General features: G+C 41.5%; 1 protein-coding gene across 1 annotated transcript in view; it reads left to right on the forward strand.

Moving 5' to 3' along the window:
• Window positions 1-26,450, forward strand: part of CCDC171 (coiled-coil domain containing 171) — a 183,881-nt gene that overhangs the window by 86,174 nt on the left and 71,257 nt on the right. Inside the window, exons 17-21 of the mRNA XM_029284871.1 lie at window positions 3,369-3,876; window positions 5,398-5,514; window positions 10,655-10,881; window positions 11,433-11,615; window positions 13,403-13,588. Coding sequence (XP_029140704.1) covers window positions 3,369-3,876; window positions 5,398-5,514; window positions 10,655-10,881; window positions 11,433-11,615; window positions 13,403-13,588 — 1,221 coding nt within the window. The remainder of the gene's footprint in view (window positions 1-3,368; window positions 3,877-5,397; window positions 5,515-10,654; window positions 10,882-11,432; window positions 11,616-13,402; window positions 13,589-26,450) is intronic.

Below are 26,450 nucleotides of genomic sequence, written 5' to 3' on the forward strand. Positions count from 1 at the left end.
TTCCATAGCAAATTTCCAACCACGGTCACCATTCCTAGTGGAAAAACAAAGCAAAGCAAAAGCAAAGCGCATGAGGATTTCAGAACGGCAAAAGCATTTTAAACAGCTTGTAAACTTCCTTAAAATTTCCAGGCTTAAGATTAAAAATAACGAGAGGAAAAACCCTTAGCTTTATAGACAACATAGGATCTCCTAAATGTACATTCAGCTACTGAGTATAACAAGGCAAAAAGGGGGAGGGGGAAGCCTTGATCCCCAATTAAATAATTAATATTCTACATCGTCTTTTCCCTTGAATGTAGAGAGGAACACTGGCAGTAGGGAATCTAAAGGGCTTCTCCCAATAGGAAGTTCTTGTAGGAGATAATCAAACTGAGACCGAGGGAGGGGTCGAACGCATCATAAGTCATGATTCCCTGCTCGCCCACCAGAGATCTAAGTCTAGCCCAACTTGAATGCCTCTCTTATCTCCCGCCCATTTCCTTTGACTGCTAGTTCGTCAGATTCTTGTAGAGAGCTTAAGCTTGCAACAAACCTTTATACTCATTTGAACTGTCTAAATCTCCTGACTTTCCAGGCGATTGACATTAATCTGACCAACTCACGGTCAAGGGAAATGCGCAGGAGATAAGAGAGGCATTCAAAGTGGGCTGGACTTAGATCTCATCACTTATAATGCTTTTGACCCCTCCCTTGGGCTCAGCCTGGTCATCTCCTAAAGTTCCACTATGATTCCCAAAGTGATAATCATAGTGAGGACCATAGAATGTATATGGTTACAGCCAATTCAGATTTAATCCTGGATCTTGAAGACCATTCCTTTGAGCAACCCTGGGATCTGAGCCGTCCTACGATTTCCAGTTGTCATCATCTCCCACCTCCTTATTCATGAAATGAGAAGGTGATTTGGGGCATTAGTAGGGCTGTAGCTTTGAATGAAGTCGTCATTTGATATTCTTGTAATGATGTCTCTGTAAAATATGTTCTCTCTTGTTCTGTGTTGTAATGAATATTAAGTCTTTATACTGTAGTTAACGTGCTTTAAGGCTTGAGGTTTTTCTTCACATTCATTTTTCTGCTTGTTGGAGTAGCGGTTTTTAGAGTTGTGAAAAGTAAAGCAATGTGTGATTGATAAAATAAAACAAAGAACGTTCTCTTGAAAATAAAATTCTTCCTGAGGCATAATTAATCTGTGAATATATAAGTAGGGGGTTGATTACAAAGTAATTAAAAGATCACCTTTACTTTCCTCTTTCCAGCTGCTACCTATCTATTTCTGTCTCTGCAGGTTTTCCCTAGTTTACTATTCTCTTTCGCTAAACTAACTTATCCCAGCCATGTGTCATCTTTGCCAAGCAGGATAATTGTTCTTCTGAATCATAGATCTTGCTTGTTGTCTTCTGTACAGATAACATGATTAAGATGTGCTGTATATTCTTGGATTTACTAGTCATAAAGTTAAGCAGGAAGGAATAATGGACACTTTCTTGTAATGAGCCAGGCCACAGCTTTAACTAAGTTAAGTCTTGGCCACATTTTCTGATTGAGGCTTAATAATAATATTCCATATAGGAGTGTTTTCAGTGCTACATGGAGATGCTACAGGGTAAATCTAGTAGGGGCTTTGTATACAAAATAGGTGCTTGATTATTGAACAACAAGCCTTTTCCATTTATTTGGAAATGTTCTAATTAGGAATACCAGGTCTATGAAATGCTTCTCATACACAGTTTGGATGAAGTTCTGTTTCTGAGCAAAAGGCATCAGTGGCCAAATCTCCAATGAATAGGGAAGAAAAGAACAACAGAAGTTTAATTTGGTCTCTGCAGGATGGATGGGATTTCAAGCGTCATGTTGCTTCCTTTAACGACTCTCTCCTCCAGATGTGTTCAGGGACTGGTGGATCAATACTGAATTGAGTTCTTTGAGCGCTCTCCTGTTTGAAATAGCTTCAGGACCAGGGTCCATTGTCGAATCACTGGATACAACTAGCTTTCTCTATTGGAGAAGGAGAAGAGATTGTGGTCGAGGTAGTCCTTGACTTAACAATCACAATGGGGACTGGCATTGCCGTCATAAATTGGTGCGGTCATAAAACGAGATGCCAAATGACTGTGAGAACTTACAATGGCAATTTGTGGTAATTGAGAATTGTGGCTTAAGCGAATACCCATCCCGATCCAAACCATTCCGGGAGTAGTCTCTTCCAACCCCAGGCCTCAGTAAGGTAAGGGACTGCCTCCAACTCTCCCTACCTGATTATCTCCTCCCATCTCTGTCCCTTAGCTGCCCTGCCCTGTCCTGCACTCAGCTCCGGAATTACAGGTAGTTCTCAACTTACAACCATTCATTTAGTGACTGTTCAAAGGCACTGAAAAAGATGACTTCCGACTGGTTCTCAAATTTATGACCTTTGCATCATCCCCGCGATCACGTGATCAAGATTCAGCTCCTTGGCAACTGGGATGAACACATGATGTTTAGACACATTCCATTACAGAGGCCAAAAAGGATATATGAGGGCGGGGGAGAATAGGCCAGTGGAGAAATTGAAGCGCCCCTCGGGTTGAGCTGCCAGGCGCTCCGATTTTCATCACATGATCACAGAGGCACTGCAGTTGCTGTAACTACAAGCACAGGCCATCAGTCTTTTTTTTTTTTGCTGCACCATCATAACTCTGAATAGTCACTGAAGGAATGGTCGTAAGTCGAGGACTACTATTTGTATTTTAAATATTACAGCAACGGGAACTTCTGTTCGTTGTTGTAATTTTTAAAGTCTCCTTTGTTCCACAGATGTGCATCTTGACCATTGCAGTTTACAACCACTTTCCAGAAGATGGCATTTTTGGATAGTTGACTGATAATGGCATTCAGGTTGAATCTCAGAGCTCGATCATGTATTGACAGAAATACATTTTTGATATAGCCAATGTGTGATGTAGTACAGAGGTCCCCAACCTTTCAGACACCAGGGACCAGTTACATGGAGAGAGGTTTTTCCATGGACCGGAGGGGGCGTGGTTTTGTGTGCTACCTGCATCCCACAGATGGAGCTTTGCTTGTTTGTGCGGACCGGTTGCTGGCATGCCAAGGACCGGTACCGGTCCACGGACCGGGGGTTGGGGACCTCTGATGTAACAGTTGGAAGTTTGGACTTGTTTTCAAACTTCTTCCTGACTATGAGAATCATGGGGTGACTTTGGCCTACTCAATCAACTGTCAGCCAAACACATTTCACAGGATAAATATAAGAAAAGTAGGTCAGCTTCATTTACTGCAGGCTGGTCAGCAGTAGACCGATCAATTCTCATTCTGTATCTATGTTTCGTAGAAAGTTAAAAATCTTTTTCCTCTATCCAATACAGAAATACCAAGACATGGCAGAAAAAGCCAAAGACAAGTTCTCTGCTATTGAAAAAGTCCAAGAGCAATTGCTCCTTGAGAATTCACACCTTAAAGCCTTGTTGACGCAGACACAGAAAGAACACAGATCTCTGCTAGCAGCTTGCGCGCTGCTCGCTGGAGCACTCTATCCCCTCTACGGTAGGTCCTGTGCCCTGTCGACCCAGAGGGATGTTCTTCAGGATCAGGTCAACACTTGTGACATTTTCAAGCAAGAAATCAGGACACTGGCCAGTGCATTGTGTGAAACGGAGGAGAGGAAGCAAAGCAACAGCAAGGTGAAGAAGAAAAAGCATTCCAGAAGCTGGATACATCTTTTCCGCAAAAGTGTTATTGCAGTCCTGGCTGCCCACAGGCTTCAGATTTTAGGCCAGTCATGCAGCTCCCTTTTCTCCTGGGTAGATGATGTCAGAGAAGGCATAGGAATCCCTGTCTGCATTGGAGATTCCAAGGATGTGCATAATCTGTCAAGTAAGATAACAAGCTAATTTTATATATTTTATGTCAAAGTTTTAGCACTTAAATAACCATCATATTAGGCAAAGGAGAAGCCGAAGCTTCAAAATTTGAAGAGAGAAATTATGTTTAAAATGTCAAAACTAAATTTACTAAGTTAATTAAAACAACTGAAGCCCCCGGCGTTGGTGTTAAATGTACTGGAATGTTCATTGCTGAATTGATAGTAAATTGGACCCGAATTAAATTGCATTTGGATGAGATCACGTGCTAAGTAAAAAACAATTATTTATAAACAAGGATGCCTGTGTTCAAATGTCACATTGAGGTACAAAGAAGAAAATATTTTAATAGTAATTTTATTAAAAGTTACAATTAAAAAGGTGAACTAATAGAAACTAAAAATAATAAAAGAAAAAATAGGAAATGCAGAAAAGAAAAAAATAATATAGTAAACAAAAAGAAAAAAATATATAACAGATTTTTTCCTTCATCACCAGTTTAATCAAATTTTAGTAACTTAATCACCTTCTCTTAAAAAACAACACATGATTTCTTTTTTTCTATATGCTGTCTCTTATCTGTAAAAAAAAAAACAACTTTAAAACTTCTTTGTTTCAGTCCTGATCATCAAACATCTTTGTGGCGAGATGGGCAGAAAACAAATTAAACCAACCAACAAACAAAGGGTTACCAGAGATGATATCATAAATATTTTAACTTTGATCAAATAAACCAACTTTATATTCCTTCCTTTTACTTTTACCAATTTTAGTCCCTTCAAATACTGTCCTAGAACTTAGTCCCTTCAAATACTGTCCTAGAACTTAACATTTTCATTTTTTCTTTTCTCACAAAATTCTTCAGTGCTTTAACAAACCTCTTTTGTCAATTTAATGTGAAAAGGCCACTCTCTTGGTTTTTTATTTATATATCCCTCTTAATTATTGAGAGATCAGTTGCTTTCTTTGATATGTTCAGTGTAGCAGCTTTTTCAATATCATTCTTGTATCCTGTCATTTTTAAATCCAGTTTCAGCTCAATATCAATCTTGTCAAGTAAAATTTGTTCCTCTTTTGTAATTTCTCTAAAACAGTCTTTCTACAGAGGAAGGCACTCTTAAAATTAACTTGTGGGTACATTGTTCAAAAATGAACTTGTCTATTCATTCATTTTATTTCACGTGAAGATTTATCTCCATCGCAAAATCCATATTTACCATGGAGGTACTTGATAACTATCCTCTTAACTTCTGATTTCGTGTGGAAATTGTTTGTTTCACCTTTCTTTTAAATATATTAGAAATATTTTCTGTGCATTTTTCGGAATTGAAATAACTTCTTTTCTAAGAACAATATGAAAATTAAGAATCCAGAAAAGATTTTAAAGTATATTTAAATTTATTATATTAAAATCAAAATTAAATGTGTCCAATTCTGATTTCATGCCAGGCTGTAATGAATTGTGTAAATAATAGGTGTCTGTTGCTAAAGGATGAAACAGATTTCATTTTTTTCCTCTCGTTTTGTGATGCAGGACAACAAAAGGAGCAGATTCGTTGCCTTCAAGCATTCAGTTGGTTTACCAGTTGTGAACTTCTTACTGCAGTCCTTAGTTCTATGGCTGAGCTACAAGAAGTAATTAGCAAGGCAGGTAATGTCTGAGTTTCTACATTGGTCTTGTCTTGATAAATCAATTCCCTTTCTTAAAAAAGGGGACAGACTGTTGATAGCATAGACTACTGTTATCTAGAAGCGAACTGGTTATAATTATAGTTGGATGTTCTCATGAGTATTTTGAAGAACCAAAATGGTCCAAATCAATGTAGAGTTTTATCAGTAGCTACAAAGGAGAAGATGAGTCTGGCGAATCGACTCCTAGTTTGGTTCCCCCTTTTTTATTAAGCCAGGATAAGTTTTCAGTTGTGATCACTGTAATTTAAGAAAAGAGTTCTCAAACTGTCAGTTAGGATTCCCTGAGCAGTGTAACAACTTAGAGCAGACATGTCAAACACAAGGCCCGGGAGCCGGATGCGGCCCGCGAAGTGGTTTCATGTGGCCCGCGAAGCCATCCTGGAAACAGTGAGGGAACGGCCCCCTCTGCCTTGGCCCTGGCCCAGGCCGGCCGGGAGCCAATGTACAATTTTGTGGTGGCCATCTATGCTGAAACGCATTCAGTCTTAGCTCCATAAGCCTCCCCCCACATGGCCTGAGAGGAACAGTGAGGCTCCTCCAGTGGACCATGCCTCGGCACTTGCCCTGGTCCCCACCCCCTTCTGCCAGAGATCCTCAGATCTGTCCCACTCCTGCCCAGGCCCCCATAGGCACCCTTGACGTGAACGATGTAGAGCTGGCCACACCCACCCAGTAGGCCACACCCACTCCATCCACGCCCACCCAGTAGGCCGCACCCACCCTGGCCACACCCACCCGGCCGCCTCAGGGCAATCACAATGCTGATGCGGCCCTCAATGAAATTGAGTTTGACAGCCCTGATTTAGAGTGAGACACACTTTTTTTTTTTAATCAGTCTCTTGCAGGAAGGATGGGAGCACTGCCAAAAGTTGCTTGGACTCCGCTTAGCCCACTGCCTAAGCAAGCCAGCTGCAGACTTGCCTAAGCAACGTGGGGGTTCATTTTGACAAGTGTCCCTGCTTTGTTGGCCCAGGTAAAGCAGGGAGGCTTTCAAAACTCACTTTAGGTTTTGCCCACGCAGATGTGCAGTGGGTGAGGTATAGTATATAGTACCCCAGTGTCTGAAAATCCTTGGCTTAAGCCATTATTTCAGAGTTCATTTACAGAGTCCTGCACTGACTTAAAGAGATTGTCAATAGTGCCTTTTCAGAGGTTTTTTTTTTTTCCCCAAAACTGGAAATGGAAAAAATAAGGAGTTGCAAGAGAAGATGTGACTTCCTTTAGAAATACAGGTGGTTTTAATAAAAACAAAAGCTGGATAGAAAAAAAAGCATTGGTTCGTGGCTCTGCTCAACCTACTCCATGTAATAGTAGTGGTAATAAGTGCAGTCAGAATAAGTGATGCAAGAGTGTTCTGTGTTGTTGACAGTTAACATCTGAACACCTCTGGGTGTTACAATTGCCAGCTTTTAGAGGCCAATACAGCAATGGAACACATGACATCTTGGGCTCATCCACACATTCACACTATGCTTATGCTCCGTAAATGATTGTTTTATATACCCAAAACTTGAGGGAATTAAAAAGTAGATGAAAAGTAGATACTGCGTAAGCTAGCGAGTATTAAAAGGTCCAGCAATAAAGGCCATAGTACACGATAGGTATTGAGCATCTAGCAACATCTCAAGAATGTCTTGTTTATGCCAAAGACTGATGCTTGCTGACTGGGGGTTGTGGCTCAGGGGCTGCTGACAAATATTCACATATATTATTCTGTGTGGGATTCTTTCTGCCCAGGTGGCCTGTTTATTCAGTTCACCCCTTGAAGCCATATTTTAGGTGACTATGATCTTACTGCTTAAGAAATGTTGTGTCTTGGCATGTCTGTGCAAGGTGACAAATATTTATCCTTTTCATCGGCTCTGTGTGGTTAGAATGCATTTCTTCAACAGCTTGGGGTGGGTTGGTGCTGGAGAGGATTGCAGTTTGTTGAAACATAGTTGGTCAAGCAAAGATGAATTCCATTGAGGGCTCCAGATGGCACATCTTCAAAACCATCTTCCAACGAGGCAAGGAACTTTATCTTAAGTTAATATGCACAACAAAAATCCATAATTTGAAGAAGACTGCAAGTAGTTTCATGCATCAAAGCGTATTTGGGGCTTGCTTTTAAACCTCAGCCAACTTTTGTTTGACCACAGCTTTTGGAAATGGAGAGTGGTTTCAAACTAGTTACCGTAGATATGATGTTGAGGTCTGCTGTTCAAAGACACATATAAACATACAATCCCACTGGACACGTGTGCAACCTCTAGAGTGCACGTAAAGTAGCTTTTTGGAACCAGGCCACAGAATTTATTCTTACATGAGGGCTATTTTTTAACACTACACTCAAGTTTACGGGGAAGCCAACATTATGTCGGTTTGACAGAGCAATTGGTGAACCTTTGCAGTTCTGAATTTCAAAGGTGGACAATCTTTTTGGCATGTAAATATGAGGAAGGAATTTTATCCTCCTCCTTTGTGAAGAAGAAAAATGCCTGCCATTCTCCCGTCACTGGAGTAATATTTGTCACTTTTCATTGGGTTTTGCTTCACTTGCTCTATTTGTTTGTTGCTCTTTGTACTGTAACTGTTTGTATAAAACATGTCTCACACACTCATCATAACATAAATTATTTAGTGCTTTTACTGTAATTCCTAGATATTTGTGGCCAGGTACTTAAAGTGTATATATTCTTTTCCCTCTGGTTATAGATACAGCAGAATACAGGACCTTCTGGAATTGTGTTGTATTCTCATTTCACCTCTCAAAGCCGTGAATGATTCTAACCCATACATTTCTTTGTTTTAGTCAAAACCATTATTCATTAAAAATTCAGTTGAGGTGATGTTTTGCTTTTAGATGGCATGGCATGTGCTTTTCTATCCTAGATAAGTTTTCTTTTTTCTTTTTTTCCATGCCTCTTTTTCCCCCCTCCAAATCTATCTGGCAAGCCTTAAATACAAGATTGTTATGGTATTAACTTGAAAATTATGTTTATCACAGGCTGAACTTCTAATTTTAAATGGAATGATACACTCAAGTACTATGATATTTCAATCGGTCCGACTCTAGTGTTTGACCAGATTACAATTTTATTTAAAACTCTTGCTAAAAGAAGATAAAAAATATTTAAAACATTATCACATTTTATTATTTAATTCAATCCATCTTCCAATCTCTGATTCCATGCCATGGCCAAAAAAACTAAAAAATGTACATAACTGTTTTGACATTTCTAGTTGGTATTTAAGGTCAGCTTCCTGCATTTGGATCATACCTTACAGAATTCTAGAAGTTTCTAGAGTGTCCGAGGACCTTAAGCTTATGTACTCAGAGAAGAACCCTACCTTGTCACCTAGGCCACCATTTCTGAAAAGAATATGATTTTTTGGTAATGAAAGATGAATGATCCTTAATTCAAAGAAGATTTCTCCAACAAGCAATGAATAAATGAATCCATCCATCCCTCTGAGTAAGCCAGCTAGCATACTTTGGGTCTCTGCCAAGGTGACATGTAATTAGAAGAGATTATTTTATACGAACAAGTTTTGTACATACTAAGATTAAAAAATGAATGCTGCTCTTATTGTTTCATAGAAAAAAAAATTGATTCAGCAGCACCTACTTTATTTAGATGTTACCAGATCTGTTTCCATCTGGTAACAGATGGTAAGAATTTTCTGGGAGTCTTATTTGTATTTCATTTTACCTAGAAAATGGAAACCTCTTCATTTTCATTCTTTAGCAGCGTGTGTATATGAGAGTATATGCCTGCAGGAAGCCGGCTTACTCTGAAAATATGCCTTCAGAGGCTTTCTACTTTAAACTTTAGAACAAATATTTTAATTCTCTACAGCAACAAGAGATCTGGTATTCTCCTGAATGAATTTAAGCTCTGCCATGGTTGTCATCTTACCCTGATAATATCACAAGACAAGTAATGACAGATTAAGACCTGACTTGCAGAGGGGAAACTAAATTACAAGACTTTTATTAAGGCATAAATAAACCTATTAACCATTATCTAGAATACCAATTAGTAGAAGGAGCACTGACAATTTTATTTATCAACATTAAACACAATTATTAATTACAGACCTGACGAATCTACCAGTAAGCAGAACATGTTGGGTGTGCTGGAGGCTTAAGCCCATTATATGAGAAGGCTGATTACCAGAATCCTATGGGGAAATAAGTAATTGTAGTTGTAAAATTTTAATTGCCTTGGAATAAGGTAAATTATATTCTCTTGTCTTAGAATATAAATAGTATGGCATTAAGGTACAAGCCTCAGTAGTTTTAAGCAGCACATGATTTAGACATCCAAGCTATAAGGAAAGAAAAAGGAACAGTCATATTTGTAGCAGTTACTTACCTTCTGTTTTGAATTAGTAAATTCATTGATTCTGATAAGCAGTTTTGAGTCTGTTTCTCCGGCAAGTCTTAAGTGTCATATTTGTTACCTTTGGATTAATGAAAGAGCAAAAATGCTGCAAGGTTGCAAAAGAGCATACAATTTTTTCAACCAACCCATTGTTTCTCTTGAACCAATGTCTATTATTGAATGTGGAAGTGCAATTTAAATGGTTGTTAATAGGAATTTAATATCTCTATCTGTGAAGCTGGACAAAAAAATAAAATCTTTTCACCAACAGCAGCATTATCTTGTTACAGATTGCTACCGGTCAAGGTGACATAGCTCCCAAGTGACAAGGACCTCCTATTCCAAGAATATTTCTATCACACCTTTTAAGAAGCTCATCTAGAAATTTACATTAGGCCTTTTCTAAAATTCAAATGCTTTCATGAAAAATATTCCGCAGAGAGTGCCTGATTTTGATTGTAGACTTAATTGCTTGAAACCTCTTCACTAAAAGAGGTTTTGAGAAGTCAGCTATGGGATAAGCAATCCTGCTTTTCACCCTTCAGTTCAGTAGACCTTAATAAACTTTCAGTGAAATTGCTTAGAATGGGAGTTTTAAGAAAGCTCAACCCTGTGCAGGAACTTGTCATCAATTATTACCTCCATTAGATACTTCCAACCCTTTTTTTTTTAATGCGTCCACAGATACAAACCAACTCTATTCACAGACTGATTCTTTTTCTTTCAAAGATATGAAATCCTGGCTTTCAGGACACTTGCTCACCAACGCAGCAAGAAATTCATTTTCAAGACTTATGGAGAAACTTTGCACCGTGATGGAAGTTACTCCAGTGGACAGCAGCCGGAGTATGACTTATGCAGAGAAAGACTCCTTGGTTCAAAGACTGGCTCGTGGGCTCCATAAAATAAACGCACAGACCCTCGAAGCACGCATAACTGACAGGACCCCTGCTACGGTTGGTATGGGCACGATCAGTTACATTCTAGAAGCTTTCCCATTGTTTCGGATTTCGAAATGTTAATCCTTGACTGCTCAGCTCTCCAAAGGAAAATTGAGGAGGTGTGAGAAAAGAGGCAATATTTTTCAGGCTTTCCCACAATTTGATATTATTTCAGTAATTCTTCCCCCAAAACCTTTTAGCATCCTTTCTGCCATTTGCCGCTCAAGGCAATGTGCAGTGTTCTTTTAAAATACCGCTGTAAGGTAATGGATGATTTTAATTTAAAAAACCCTGTGATTACCCACTGCATATTCGGGATACATGCTGTTACCAAAGACATTTTCCAAAAATACAGTAACTGCTCCTCTTGCTAATTTTCATTTTCAGAAAATACCTTCTATGTATATATATATATTTTAGAGTTGCTTTGAGAATACTTTACACTTATGGGTGAATTTAGAAATGGGGGGGCTTTGTCTTAATTTGCTCAGGTATTCGAGGCTATTGATTTATTGCCCAACCAGCATATTTACTAGCTAACACATTGTTCCTGTTTTTAATACCAGAAAACCATAGCGTCCTTGCAGAAGCAGATATTTGAATTTACACAAAGGCTGCACACAGCAGAGGTAGAACGGCGGTCATTGCGCTTGGAGCTCACCGAATTCAAACGGAATTTGAATGAGATGAAGAAAGAGGCTGACAAAGCCCATAGTTTGCAAGAGCAATTATATGTGTTTAAGCAATCTGTAAGTCTATTTGATTAGAAGGAGGGAGGGAATAATCGGCTTTAAAGAAGGAAATTCTATTTAGAGTTTTTTAAAAATCCAGTGAAGAACTTCTGGATTCTTAGGTGGGATTCTTCATTCTTTCTTCCCCTAACACATGCACAAAACCCCTCCCGGTATCTTGTAAATTCTCAACTGTGAGTCAGGTATATTAAAAGAAAAGGCCAAAGATAGTCCTGGTACAATTAGTCCTTTAACTAGATTGAGTCAATAATCTATTCAGAAAAGCTGAATTTTTGGTTGGTTAAATTAGGCAGTTTGTGCTGTGGGAGAACTGGAATTTGAAAACTCAAATGGACAACATAACTCAGTATATTTCGATATACATTCTACTTGTATTGCATGCTGTGTTTTGCAAATGGTTGGCAAAATTGTTGAACAAACCAATATTCTGTACATGCTGTACGTTTCTGCCAGGTCCACATCAGATTGAACAGGTGATCTAACAGGGATTATTATTTGACAGCATTACAGGAGGCAGTTTATTTGCAGATGAACAGTATTTGCTACTGTTTCATGTGACTGGAGATAGTCACCATTCACGAAGGCCCGCATGTTGGACTTCTGAAGGCTTTTCCTTTACATGTCAACATTGTTTGCATCCAGGACCTCTGTAAAGACCACATGTCTTCCAGAAATAGTCTGAATTTCTGGGAAAGGAAGAATTATTTTGACAACACTAAAAAGGGATAGAACAGGTAGGCAACCTTGGCTCTTTTATGACTCGTGGACTTCAACTCCCAGAATTCCTGAGCCAGCCATGCTGAGGGGAAAGGGAGAGGTTTCCATGCTGAGCCATGCTGGCTCAGGAATTCTGGGAGTTGAAGTCCGCGAGTCATAAAAGAGCCAAAGTTGCCTACCCCTGGGATAGAGTATGTATGGAATAGCCTCAGAATAGCTCTACCTTGACTTTAAATACAGCCATAAAAGGGGACAGTGATGGTTCTTAAAAAGGGGCAGGTTTTCCAGATTAGATTAATAAAGGAAGTAAATAAGGTAGCACTCCTGTAATTCCTGCTTGTCTGTTCCTTGATGTAGACTATCTTGAAAGGCTGACACTAATGTGGTTTGCTTGGGATTTTTCCATTCCTTTTTATCTGCAGTTGGTACAAAGCAAAACACCTCTCCCAGCAGAAGATGGAGATAGGAAAGTTCCATTTTATAAAATAATCTTAAGAGTCCCGGTAAAACCGTAGTTTGATCTCTAGCTGTATTGGGTAGAGAGACAACGTTTTAGCTTTTTATTTCTTTCATTTTGTCTTGCAACATGAAAATTGACAAGAGTGGCTAAATAAGGACTAAAGTTGTATAGGCTGGTGGCCAGTTTTTCCAAAACATTTTAGGCAGTGCAAAATAAGACATTAGGAGAAGTCTGGCTGGCTCTGTAGTTAAACACATAGAGCAATATGGAAATTCTAGTTCAAATTAACTCCTTTTGTAGAATAATAATAATAATAATAATTAGATATACTGTATAACATCTTTCTTGGGCTAATTTGAAAGGAAAGCTTTCTGGATGTCTGCACTTCTGCTTCAGCTTTTTGAGGAAATCTTGCAAATAAAAATCACCTGGCATTAACATTGTCTAATGGCCCTGGCTTGGAGAGGACAGCCTCTAGGGCAAATATATTGAGCGTTTTAAAACTTTTACATTAGAATGTTGCATATTGGCAAGTGGGGTACTGAAAATCAAGTGTATAAACAATGCTGCTGCTTCATGACAGAACACAATTTATTTCCTTTATCAGAAATTGATCACCCACGAGAGGTTTGAAAGTGCATGTGAAGAACTAAATAATGCATTACTCCGGGAGCAGCAGGCACAAATGCTTTTGAAGGAACAGGCGCAGCAGCTCCAGGAGTTGCAATTTAAACTGGAATTGCATTCTTCGGAAGAGGCAGACAAAAACCAAACTCTCAGTGATGCTGTAAAGGTAGGATGGTGTTTCTTCAAAAATAAACCATAAAATAAGAATTAAAAAAAAAATCCGACGTTCACCTGAAAGCAATGTTTAGGTTTTCAGGACCACAGAAGTGATATAAAGTGATATGGCTACTGAGGTAAACAGAGAGTTGAAGTAGAAAACCCACTTGGATTAGAAAGAGCAAAACAATCCATGTTGGGAGGGTGGAAGGCAACTTCTTTCTTAAAATTAAATAAAGTATAAAAATTGAGCCTGGGTTTGTTGTCGAGAAAGCAAAAGGACGGAGGTCCTGTCCATTCCCCCTGGCCCCAGCATGTTGAATTTAAAATGCATTTAGTAATTTATTTCAGCCTCCTGACATCTTTTAAAGAATTAGTCTGGACAGAGGGGAAGTTGTTCATAACCAGAGAGGAGAGGAGAAAGCTCATATTTTTGTGGTCAGCTCCTGATCCCTAAGCCACGGTTATTTTTCTTTGTTCTGCAGAAGGCCAAGGATGCAGTTAATTGGCCAGTTGCTCTACAAATTTACAGTATTTATTACATATGCATGTTTCCCTCTGGGGAACTGTGCGAGCTATGTAATCAGTGCATATTCATATATAGCTCTGCTGTTCTACTTACTACTTCCTGAAAAAGGAGATGTAATGGATTTTCCTTTAGAGGTGGGGGCCAATGGTGGTTTTATTGCTGCAGCTCTTTTTCTCTTATCAGGAAGGAAAAGGGGAAGGAAATATGGTTACTTGTATTGCTCAAACATCTCAATATTACAAGATACGGGTGGTCTACCACTTACGACCAGGACTGAGCCAAAATTTTCTGTTGTTAAATGAGACATTTGTTGAGTGAGATTTGCCCCATTTTACGACTTTTCTTGCCACATTTGTTAAGTCAATCACTGCAGTTGTTAAATTAATAACACTGTTGTTAAGTAAAACTTAACAACTGGCTTCCCCATTGACTTTGCTTGTAAGAAGGGGATGACAAAAGAGGATCACATGACCCTGGGATACTGCAACCGTCATAAATATGAACCAGTTGTAAAGCATCCAAATATAAATCACATGACTATGGGGGATGCTGCAACATCATAAGGGTGAAAAATGGTCATAAGTCCTTTTTTCGGTGCTGTTGCAATTTTGAACGGTCACTGTTTTAAGTTGACGACTACCTGTAGTTTCATTTCAGGAGTGCCAACATCTTGGCAGTTTTGTAATGTCATCGCAAGACTTCTGCTTGGAAATAAAACTGATGTCTACAGTTTCCTGATAAAAGTGGGAACACCACACACACACACACACACACACACACACACACACACACAATCTTTGAATGGCCACACTAAAGTAGGTGAGACAGAACCAAGAAGTAGATGAGGCTGTGAGAAAAATGAAATGCCGTTTATCAAAATAAATTTAAGGGTGAGGAAGAAAACAGATTTGATTAAATTAAATTTGAATCAAAGTTAAACTAATTAGATACAGTTAATGAAGTTAATCTCTTAATAATTTGATACTTTCCCCCTTCTGTTACTTTGTCCTGATTACCATTCCAAGTTTCAACGGGGTGTCAAACATTGATGCACCTGGGCAGATCACCAGAGGAGATTAATCGAGCTTGGATATTAAAATTAGTGCTTCAGGAATGTAAACAGATGCTGTTTTTTTTTAAAAAAAAAAATATTTCTCAGTATAACCAGATTATAGCAGTTGGTTCTCAACCTTTTCTTCACCATGGACCCTCTTTAAATACCTTTTGTGGCCACAGATCATGGCCATGGACCACCAAAACTTAACTCAAGATTTAAACCATAAAATTTCTTCAAGCCTTTGCAGACTCCTCTGATGACATCACAGCAAGGGTCCACAGACCACAGGTTGAGAACCACTGGATTACAACAATTCTTTTAGTGATCGTTCAAAGTTACAACGGCACTGAAAAAAGTGACCTATGACCGTTTTTCACACAACCATTGCAGCATCCCCCCATGGTCAACTGGTCAAAATTCGGATTCTTGGAAACCGACTCGTATTTATGACGGTTGCAATATCCTGAGACATGAGTTCACCTTTGCGGCCTTCTGACAAACAGAATCAATGGGGAAGCCAGATTTAACTTAACAGCTGTCTTCCTAACTTAATATCTGCAGTGATTCACGTAACAATTGTGGCAAGAAAGCTGATAAAAAGGGGCAAAACTCAATTAAAAATGCCTTAGCAAACTTAGCAACAGAAATGTTGGGCTCAGTTGTAATCGTATAGTATTTTTCTATGTAAAGCAGAATGTAAGTAAATAAAGAATAATTAGAAATAACATTCAAACTTAGCCAGGTTTTTTTTTTAGAAAAACAAAATGAATAGTAAGATTCTTCACAAAGATGACAATAATTATAGAAGCACATAACCCAACTGATGTATGAAATGTACGGATTCATAAAACAATGTTTACAGGGAAAAATAAAACTTGTTTATTTATTCATTGAGTGTGAAAATCTGTAGTTTTTAAGAATCTTTAATATTAATGATTATAAAGGCATCAAAGAATAAAGTTGATAATTATATACTGTATACTTTGGTTTGGAAGATATATAACATGTACTACTATGTAGGCAATATACATTATTCTGTTATTTTCATCCAGTAAGTTTAAAAACTCTGTTGATTAATTTTGCAGCTTTATCGGTTTTAATTATAATCCCATATTTTTTTATCTACCCAATGGTATATCCCATAGAGACAGGCATGCTTGCCAATTATGTTTCAAGGTCAGTCAGAGCTAAGCATAGTTCTTAGATTATTTCTTATAATCTAAGGCAAGAAAAGATAGTAGCCTAGCTTTTTCACTTTGCAACAAAAATTTATGCTTACAAGAGCAAGAATATATACTGTTTTGCACAATAAAACTATCTGGTAATTTCAAACAATAAAACATACTGCTTGAAACATTTTCTACGTCCACAAATACTAGAAACACCTAAGGTTTTTTGCTGGTTTTTTTTTTAAATGTGGTCCTTCATCTTCTCTAAAATGTATAGCTGAAAATATTTCATGAGAGAATTTTTGGTAAGTTATATATATATATCGCTTTTAAGCATATATCACCCATGCAGACACTTGAGGCACATAGTCATAAAAATAGCAGGCGCATACATCACTATTGCAAATCAAACAGCAAATAGCAACATTCAAAGTCAGAAGCAGCCCAACCAGAACAAATCATGATAAGAGAACTGACAAGTTACTAACCCAATGAAAAGTATCCTGAAATGGCAGTATCTTCACTTCCATTAAGTCAACTTGCTGGATATTTGGGGACAAAGAATTCCACAAAGGCTGTTGAAACAATCTTTGGTATGGTGGATAGTCCTCAACTTACCACTGTTCACTTAATGATAGTTTGAATGAAGTGCTTGTAAAGCACTTCTGACTATCACAAAAGTTGTCTCCATGAAAGTTGCAAACTGCTGAAAGTTGCACACCTGCTGAAAAACTCCTTTTTGTTTCTTGGGGATGGTCTAAAGAGCTCCCTGCTAAAGGATCTCTGTACCTGTTTGCATGGAGCTGAAATCCTTGATGCCTGCCTGCACAGAGCTGAAATCCTTTGGCAGGTCCCTTTTGTCTCTGAGGGCTAGCTGAAAGAGCTCCCTGCTGAAGGATTTCAGCTCTGTGCAAGCAGGCAGAAAGGATTTCAGCTCTGCAAGCAAGCACAGAGCTGAAATCCTTCAGCAGGGAGCTCTTTCAGCCAAGGTCCAGAGACGATAGGGAGCTGAAAGAACTTTTAGCCCCAGAGTCGATAAGCAGTGCAGGGTATTTTAGGATGGGGGAAGCTTGGTGTAGGTGACATATGAGCCTCACCCCACTTGGGTTGAAAAAAAAAAAATCTCTGAATCACCTTTCCAGGTGGAGTCCATTTGTCTCTCCAAGAATACCCAGTCAATATTATAAACAATTGTATTGTCTAGATGCTTCCAGGGAGTGCCAGGTTGGGAAAATGGTTTCTGCCCATCACACTTAGAACTTGTACTTTACATCATAATCTACAGGATCACCTGCTCCATTACAATCTAGAAGAGGAGTGAGAAGGCAGTATTAAATTGCAACTCCCACCATCCTCAGTGTCATCTCTGACAAACCCCGAATACTAACATTCATTTTATTATAAGGTTACATTAACGGAATTGTGTAAGTCTGAAACTACATCTCTTCCCCCTCGCCTTTACTTCCAAGAAATTAGGGAGGGTCCTTTCTAAGGTATTTGCCATGTCCCCATTGCTTCTGTGAACTAAACCGCCTCATATCTGACTCTTGCCTAGTCTGCTGTCTCCTCCTCCTGTCTCTCAAAGACATTCTCACAGATGTTTACACTCAGCCAACATGGCCAGTGATAAGAAGAGCTGCGAGCTGCAGTTTAGCAACTTCCATGCTCCTGACCATAAGACCAGTTGATAGGCTATTTTTAAAATAACCATTAATGCCTCATGGTAAGGTTGCAAGATTGTATTGGGAAGTGTTCTGAGTGATTACCCCATAATTATGGGATCCTTAATGAACAGGGATAGAAGAATATGTCACAGCAGGTTTTATCTATTATCTTTACATGCAAGGACTAAGAATGGGTGAGTGCAAGTTGGTACTAAGCCTATTATAAACTGAAACATCAGCATCTATACATTTGGAGAAAAATGGTAAAGCATGCATAATCTCAATCTAGCGCCTGACTATATCATATTGCTTTTCCCTTCTCCACCCATTGATTGAAATATTTTCAAGCACTAGGAGTGTAGCAACACCATAACATAATACTGGGCTTCATACATGCCAAATGTATTTGCTAGGAAAGCTGTCCAATTTTAAGAATTCTCAGTCTTATTGCCAAGTGTAATCAGTATTTGTGAGGTGTGGCTCTCTAGACTGTTAGTGTTCATTTGTGATTTTCTTTTGTCTCATCCTTTTAAAAAGAGTTGATGAAAGTCTGAGATGCAAGTAAAATGTTCACTGTAAACTCAGAACATAAATTTGGGGGTTTCATTTAGCAATACAAAGGAATGTTTCTCTTTCTTTTGCCTCTAGATAATAGGCTAGATTTAGATTGCTCGAAGGAGCCTTGATGATTGCCAGTAACTGTGTTGTCACTTTGGCAAGAAAAAGCATTTCTAAACACTATCTATTAAATTAAAAGCTGTTGTTCATTAAAGAACATAATGTAACTGATTATTCATTAGTGAACAAGTTAATAGTAGACTGTTAATCAAATGTATCATGTTAAAGCAAGCCAGAGAGAGGACGAGAGATCCCCTCTGAATTGTTTGGAGACTAAATTTCATAATTCATTAATTAGTTAAAGGATTTAGTTGTTTAAAAGTTTTGCAGAATGGGTATGCTCAGCACCTAATTTATAAAAACTGGTATTGAACAGAAATTTCTACCTGCCCTTTCATGAGGTATTAAACAGAAATTCCTACCTACCCTTTCTTATTGAATCTGTTCTGCATAAAAACAGCCATTCTTGTGTAGCATGACAATGTCTTTGGTAGATAATACCATCATCATCATTCTAGTCATTGTCTATCCACTACAGGATGAAAGCCTCTTCCACATGTTTCCAACCTATGTGGTCCTGAGCTTTCTTTTGCCATCTGGGCCCGCAATACTTGCTGATGTCGTTACTCCATCTTGTTTTAGGTCTCTTTTGTGGACGCTTTTTAATCAAGGGGGATCCATTTTATGACTGCCTCGGTTCACCTGGCATCAATTCTTCTTGCTATGTGACCAGCCATTTCTCTATTTTAATTCTTTTAGTCTCTTGATGAGATCGTAGATAGATAATGTATGCCCTGTATAATTATCTCTCTGTCTCCCCAAACATACGAAAGAGACGAGAGAAAGATGTATTCTCTGAAGTTTTCTCTGTGACGACTCTCCAGAGGTTTGCTTTCTCCCTGTTGCTATCTCGAGTTCAGAAGACCAGGGTGGAATTCCTGGAGAATTTTCATTAGAGAACTGAGCTTGGTGAAGTCGTGCACTTGTATGTTGCAGCATCCTACGTTTGCGCTGAGACAAGATTGCTGAGCGATGGCTCAGTGGTTAAAGACGCTGAGCTTGTAATTGGAAAGCTGACAGCCCAGATTTGAGGCCCGAGCGCTGTGCGACGGGGTGAACTCCCATTCTTGCCCCAACTCCTCAAACCTAGCAGTTCACAAGCATGCAGATGTGAGTAGATAAATAGGTATCACATCGGTGGGAAGGTAACAATGCCCCATGTGCCTTGGCATATAGTCAACACTAGTTACATGGCCACGGAAATGTCTTAGGAGAACACTGGATCCCCCAGCTAAGAAACTGAGATGAGTGTTGCCCCCTAGAGTTGGACGTGACTGGATAGGGCAGGGGTAGGCAACCCAAAATACTCAAAGAGCCACCTGGACCCACCGAAAACAAAACACAGGGAGCCGCAAAACCCTTTGGATATCTAAAATGAAGATAACACTGCATATATCCTTTTTTACCTTTATTATATATATATATATATAAAAGGATATTTGCAGTGTTATCTTCATTTTAGATATCCAAAGGGTCTCTCTCTCTCTCTGTCCCTCCCTCCCTCTCCCCCTCCCTCTCCCTCTCCCTGCCCTTGGTCTGCCAGTCTTCTTCCCCCACTCAGTGTGTGTGTGTGTGTGTGTGTGTGTGTGTGTGAGAGAGAGAGAGAGAGAGAGAGAGAGAGGCACTTGCACTTCCCCCTTTCTCTCTTTCCTCTCCCTCTTTCCTCTCTCCCTTTCTTTCCTCTCCCTTTCCTCTCCCTCCCTTTCTTTTTCCTCTTTCTTCCTTTCTTTCTCCCTTCCTCTTTCTCTTTACTCTCTCCCCCATTCCTTTCTCCCTTTCTTTCTTTCCTCTTTCCTTTTTTTTCCTTTCCTTTCTTTCCTCTCTCCCCCTCTTCCTTTCTCTTTCCTCTCCCTTTCTCTTTTCTCTTTCTCCCTTTCTCTTTCTTCTTTCTCCCTTTCTTTCCTCTTTCTCCCTTTCTTTCCTTTCTCCTTCTTTCTCTTTCTTTCCTCTCCCCCTCCCTCCCCTTCTTTCATCTCTTTCTCTTTCTCCCTTTCTCTTTCTTTCCTTTTTTCCTTTCTTCTTTCTTTCCTCTCTCCCCCTCTCCCTCTTTCCTCTCCCTTTTCTTTCTCCCTCTTTCTTTCTTTCCTTTTTCTTTCCTTTCTCCCTTTCTTTCCTTTCTTCTTCTTTCTCTTTTTCCTCTCCCCCTCTCCCTCCCCCTTTCTTTCATCTCCCTTTCTCTTTTCTTTCTTTCCTCTCTCCCCCTCTCTCTCCCTTTCTCTTTCCTCTCCCTTTCTCTTTTCTCTTTCTCCCTTTCTCTCTTTCTTTCCTTTCTCTTTCCTCTTTCTTTCCTCTCTTTCTCCCTCTTTCCTCTTTCTCCTTCTTTCTCTTTCCTCTCTCCCCCTCTCCCTCCCCCTTTTTTCATCTCCCTTTCTCTTTTCTCTTTCTCCCTCTTTCTCTCTTTCCTCTTTTCTTTCTTTCCACTTTCTCCCTTTCTTTCCTTTCCTTTCTTTCCTCTTTCTTTCCTCTCTCTCCCCCTATCCCTCTTTCTCTTTCCTCTCCCTTTCTTTTTTCTTTCTTCCTTTCCTTTCTCTTTCTTTCCTCTTTCTCTTTCTCTTTCCTCTCTCTTTCTCTTTCCTCTTTCTCTCTTTCCTCTCTCTCTCCCTCTCTTTTTCTCTTCAGCTCCCCCCCCATTACTAACAGAACCAGTTCACCTACCAAATCGTTTAACTTCCTCCCTTAGAGATGGGCAATGTGGATTCACCACATTCTGACAAAGAGAAATCCCAGCACCTCTCATCGATTCTGCTGCCGGGACGGCAAACGCTGTATGTTAGCAATATCTGGAGAGCTACAGTTCATCCGTACCCTCCTGAAAGGCTCTCTCTTCCGTTGCAATGTCACGCTTTGAAAGGCCGCTGACCCTCCTCCGCTTCAGGCCGACTGCGCCCAGCAGGGAGCCTCAGTAGCCGGTGCGGAAGGGAGGAGGGGAGGAAGAGAGACAGACCATCTCCTCGCAGCTCACTTCCAATCCCAATGTTGTGAATCCTGCTTGGGATTTGGGACTGAGAGGGGGAAGATCCTGGCTCCCAAGCTGCAGGGACTTCCAACCATAGAGCTTGCTTGCCTCTCTTCCCAGCCAGCGCTGCGCGCGCACGCAAAACAATAGCAGCAAGAAAATGCTGCGGTCGAGACTTGTCCGCCTGCCTGGCTCCCAGGCCTCGGTAGCCAACCATTTGAAGCGAGCAGCCTCGTCCGTAGAGAGAGGAGAAGAGGGAGTGAGGGTGGATGAGCTGAGTCTGTGGCAGGGATAACAAGGGTTCGGGAGATGCTAGCAAAGTGCTTTTGACTTACCTTGCCTTGCCCCCCCCCCCACTGGTTCTTCGCCCGAACAAGTCACCCTCTCTTTCTCCTGCCCCCCCTCTCTCCAGATGAGGAGAGAGAGAGAGAGAGAGAGAGAACGAAAGGCAGACGGCGCTGAACGGGCAGAGAGGGGAAGGGAGCAGGAGGCAGTAGGCGCTAAAAGGCGCCCGGGACACCACGGATCGGCCCGGGAAGATGCGTGGCGAGCTCGGCTGCCTAGGGAACAGCCCGGGGATGGCCCAGGAAGCCTCCCTGCTGCCGCCCGGCCCGGCTCGGCAAGACATATGGCTGGGTCGGCTGCCCGGGGACGGTGCAGGAAGCGATGCCCCCCTGCCACCCAGCCCGGTCTGGGGAGATGCGTAGCCGGCTCGCCGGCGCGGGGACGGTCCAGGGAGCGATGCCCCTGCCGCAGCCGCCCCAACGAGGACTGCTGCATGGCCCGGGCAGACACGTGGTCGGCTCGGCGGCCCGGGGATGGCCCAGGGAGTGGCGCCCCCGCCGCCCCAGGCAGGACTGCTGCACGGCCCGGCCTGTGGAGACACGTGGCCATCTGCTGCCCGGGGAACGGCCCGGGAACGGCCCAGGAAGCGATGTCCCCAGCCCAGCCCGGGGAGACGCGTGGCCGGCTTGGTGACCTGGGGACGGCCCAGGAAGCGATGCCCCCGTCGCTGCTGCCGTGGCCCCAGCCAGGACTGCTGCTCAGCCCGGCCCGCGGAGATGTGTGACCGGCTCAGCTGCCCGGGAACGGCCCAGGAAGTAATGCCCTCCTGCCACCACTCCAGCTGGGACTGCCGCCCGGCCTGGCCCGGGGAGATGCATAGTTGGCTCGACGGCCCGGGGACAGCCCAGGGAGCGATGCCACCGCCGCCCCAGCCGGGACTGCTGCTCAGCCTGGCCCGCGGAGATGCGTGGCCGGCTCAGCTGCCTGGGGACGGCCCAGGAAGCAATGCCCTCCTGCTGCCGCCACCCGGCCCAGCCCGGGGAGACACATAGCCGGCTCAGCGGCCTGGGGACGGCCCAGGGAGTGATGCCCTCGCCGCCCCAGCCGGGAGTGAGGCCTGGGGGGGCAGCAGGAGGAAGAGGGGGGAGGAGGAGGCTCCGGAGCCGCAGGAGATGGTTCAAAGAGCCGCATGCGGCTCCGGAGCCGCGGGTTGCCGACCCGTGGGATAGGGGAAACCTTTACCTTTACCTAAATTTGCATTGTTTGGGATGAAGGTTTCCAATACAATCTACCATATGACATTAAAAGAAAGCAGATATACTAGTGTATGAACAGTCCCTATCAAATAAAAATGCGCTTTGAGGGCCTTCCGTGCTTTTCTTAACTTAGAAATATCTTCTGTGCCTATCTTTTTTCTTTTCCATAACACGCGATGGGTCGGACACGACTTTGCAACTAACAACAACAACAAACAATTTTTTTTAATGTGTCCCTAAAGGCTTAATGGAATTGTGTTCTTTTGGTAATTATACTAATAAATACTTCTGTCCATGACCTTTAAATGGAGAGTGAAAGGGAAAAGGTCTGTTGATATGGATATTTCAGGAAAAACCAGAGGTACAAGTACAGATTAGGTAAACCTGGCTCAAAAACGTGAGAAGGACCTTGGGGTCCTAGTGGATGATTACTTAAACATGAGCCAACAGTGTATGAGAGCAGCCAAAAAAGCTAATACAATCCTTGGTTGTATAAGCATAGGCATATAATAAAAATCAAATGAAGTATTAGTACCGTTTTATAAAGTCTTAGTAAGGCCACACCTTGAATACTGCATTCATTTTGGTCACCACATTACAGAAAAGATGTTGATACTTTGGAAAAAATGCAAAGAAGAGCAACTAAGACAATTAAGGCCTGGCAACTAAATCATGTGAAGAACCGTTGCAGGATTTGGGTTTGGCTAGTCTAGAGAAAAGAAGACTGGGCGGGACATGATAGCAGTATTCCAGTATTTGAGGGGCTGTCACAAAGAAGAGGGGGTGAACTTATTTTCCAAAGCACCAGAGGAAAGGAGAAACAATGGATGGAAACTAATCAAGGAGAAAACCTAATCTGAAATTAAGGAGAAACTTCTAAACAATGAGAACAATTAACTAGTGGAACAGCTTGCCTTCAGAAGTTGTGGGTGCTTCATCACTGGAGGTTTTTAGGAAAAGACTAGACCTGTGATGGTGAACCTTTTAGAGACCGAGTGCCCCAAAACTGGCCCCACCCCCGCCTGCCCCCGCTCTTCCCCCCCATCCCCTGCCCCACCTGCCCACAGGACCACTCACCGCCTCCAGGGCCCGCCGCAGATCACCCAGGCAGCCCAGCAGCACTATGGCAGCCACACCCTCTGCCCGCGCCCTGCAGCATCAACTGCATGATGGGATGTGAGGGCAGAGTCTTGTCTACACTGCCTGGCTGCCATGTCCTTGGCTGCGCTGCTCCGTGTGGGCCACGCTCAAGGGTGACTCTCCTTCACGGGGGCTGCTGGAGAGGAGGGGGTCGTGGGGGTAGGCAAGGCTGAGGCAACGGCACGTGTGCCCACAGAGAGGGCTCCAAGTGCCGCCTCTGGCACCCGTGCCATAGGTTCGCCACCACTGGACTAGACACTCACTTGTCTGAAATGGTATAAGTTCTCCTGCTTGATCGGGGGGTTGGACTAAAAGACCTCAAAGGTCCCTTCCAGCTCTATTCTGATTGGATGGATAGGTTTCAGGAGCCAGTGGACAGGATGAAACTGTTTCATGAATAAAGCGCCAAAATGTACTTCTGTATAATTTATCTGAGATATTTGAAAATGTTTATGGATCTTTAAAACTGTATTCAGAATACAAGAAAGCTTCTTATTAAATCCAGTTTCCTGAGAGATTTTTGTTAGTGTGCTGAATGAACTACAAAGCAACCATATTAGCTTGAGAGGTATAGAGGGAATCAATAGACTTATAAAGTTGCATAGAAGGTTTTTTTTTTTAATGACTTAAACTCTATTTTTTTCTAGTAGCTTTAATATCAATACCCAGGACTTTTCTTTCGCTTCTGATACCTAAGTCTTAAAAGATGCTTAACAGAGCTTGTTATTTTTTTTTTAATCTGGAGTGTTAATGCATCATGCAACTATTTTGTAGATGTCTTTATTAATCTTAAGCACCTTTCCCCCTCCTTTCCTTATGTGTGAAGCTTGTGTTTGTAAAGATTTTTTAAAAACTCCTATGAAACCATAATGGTAGTGGTGTTGCTCTCCGAACTTGGCTTTTTGCTTGCAGAGATTTCATTACTCAACACAATCACTATGAGCGGGAACAGGATTTTCTCCCTGTTTATATACAGCAGCCTGCCCTGCCAGTTTTTGTGGGGCTATGGCTTTTTCCTTGGTAGTTCCTTAATTAGAATGTTATTTTTTTGCTTGATTGTTTTCTTGATGCTATCTGGGTATGAGTTGCTGGAGAGGATATGTTCAGTGTTCCAATATTTGAGGGACTCCTACAAAGACGAGGGAATCAAAATTTTTTCCAAAGCACCAAAAGGCAAGACAAGAAACAGTGGACGGAAACTAACCAAGGAGAGAAGCAACTTAGAACTAAGGAGAAATTTTCTAACAGTTAGAGCAATCAACCAATAGAATAGCTTGCATTGAGAAGTTGTGAATGCTCCTTTACTGGAGGCTTTCAAAAAGATTGGACAACCATTTGTCTGAAATGGTATAGGGTCTCCTGCTTGAACAGCGAGTTTGAGTAGAAGACCTCCAAGGTCCCTTCCAACTCTATTATTCTATGTTCTATGTTCTATGTCAGTGGTGGCGAACATATGGCACGGGTGCCAGAGGCGGCACTCAGAGCCCTCTCTGTGGGCACGCGCGCCGTCACCCCAGTCCTAGGCCTTCAGCTTCCCAGGTATCTGAAGTAATTCTGCATATGGCTTTTGAGCTTCTATGGATCTTTTTGCTTTAGGCCTCCGTCACCATGTGCAAAAAAAAAAAAAAGGTTCAATCAGTCAATTTCAACTTCTCGCAGGGAAAAAAAAAAGATCTTGCAAAGTTGGAATTGATTGATTGAACTTTTTAGTCCCCACCCAGTCTGCCGTTACCACTGCAGCCACGCCCACCCAATGGGCCACGCCCACCCAATGGGCCACACCCACCCGGCACTCGATGATGCATAAGGGGGTTTTGGGTTGCAGTTTGGGCACTCGGTCTCTCTGGAACGAACTACCCCCCGAGATCCGGACGATTCCGGATCTCTTAACCTTCCGCCGCGCCCTCAAGACATGGCTTTTTCAACAAGCGGGCCTGACCATTCCACTCAAAATTTATCCCTGTTAAAAATTTGTTAAAATTTCTCGGTGTCGATGATTATAAACCTAAAATTAACCAAAAATCGTCCCCTTTTAAAGAATTTGTACAATGTTTTAATATGCTGTGAGCCGCCCTGAGTCCCATGGGGAGAAGGGCGGCATATAAATTTAAATATAAATAAAATAAATAAATAAATAA

The sequence above is a fragment of the Protobothrops mucrosquamatus genome, unplaced genomic scaffold, assembly GCF_001527695.2.
Source record: "Protobothrops mucrosquamatus isolate PMUCROS unplaced genomic scaffold, P.Mucros_1.0 scaffold1045, whole genome shotgun sequence".
Classification (NCBI taxonomy): domain Eukaryota; kingdom Metazoa; phylum Chordata; class Lepidosauria; order Squamata; family Viperidae; genus Protobothrops; species Protobothrops mucrosquamatus.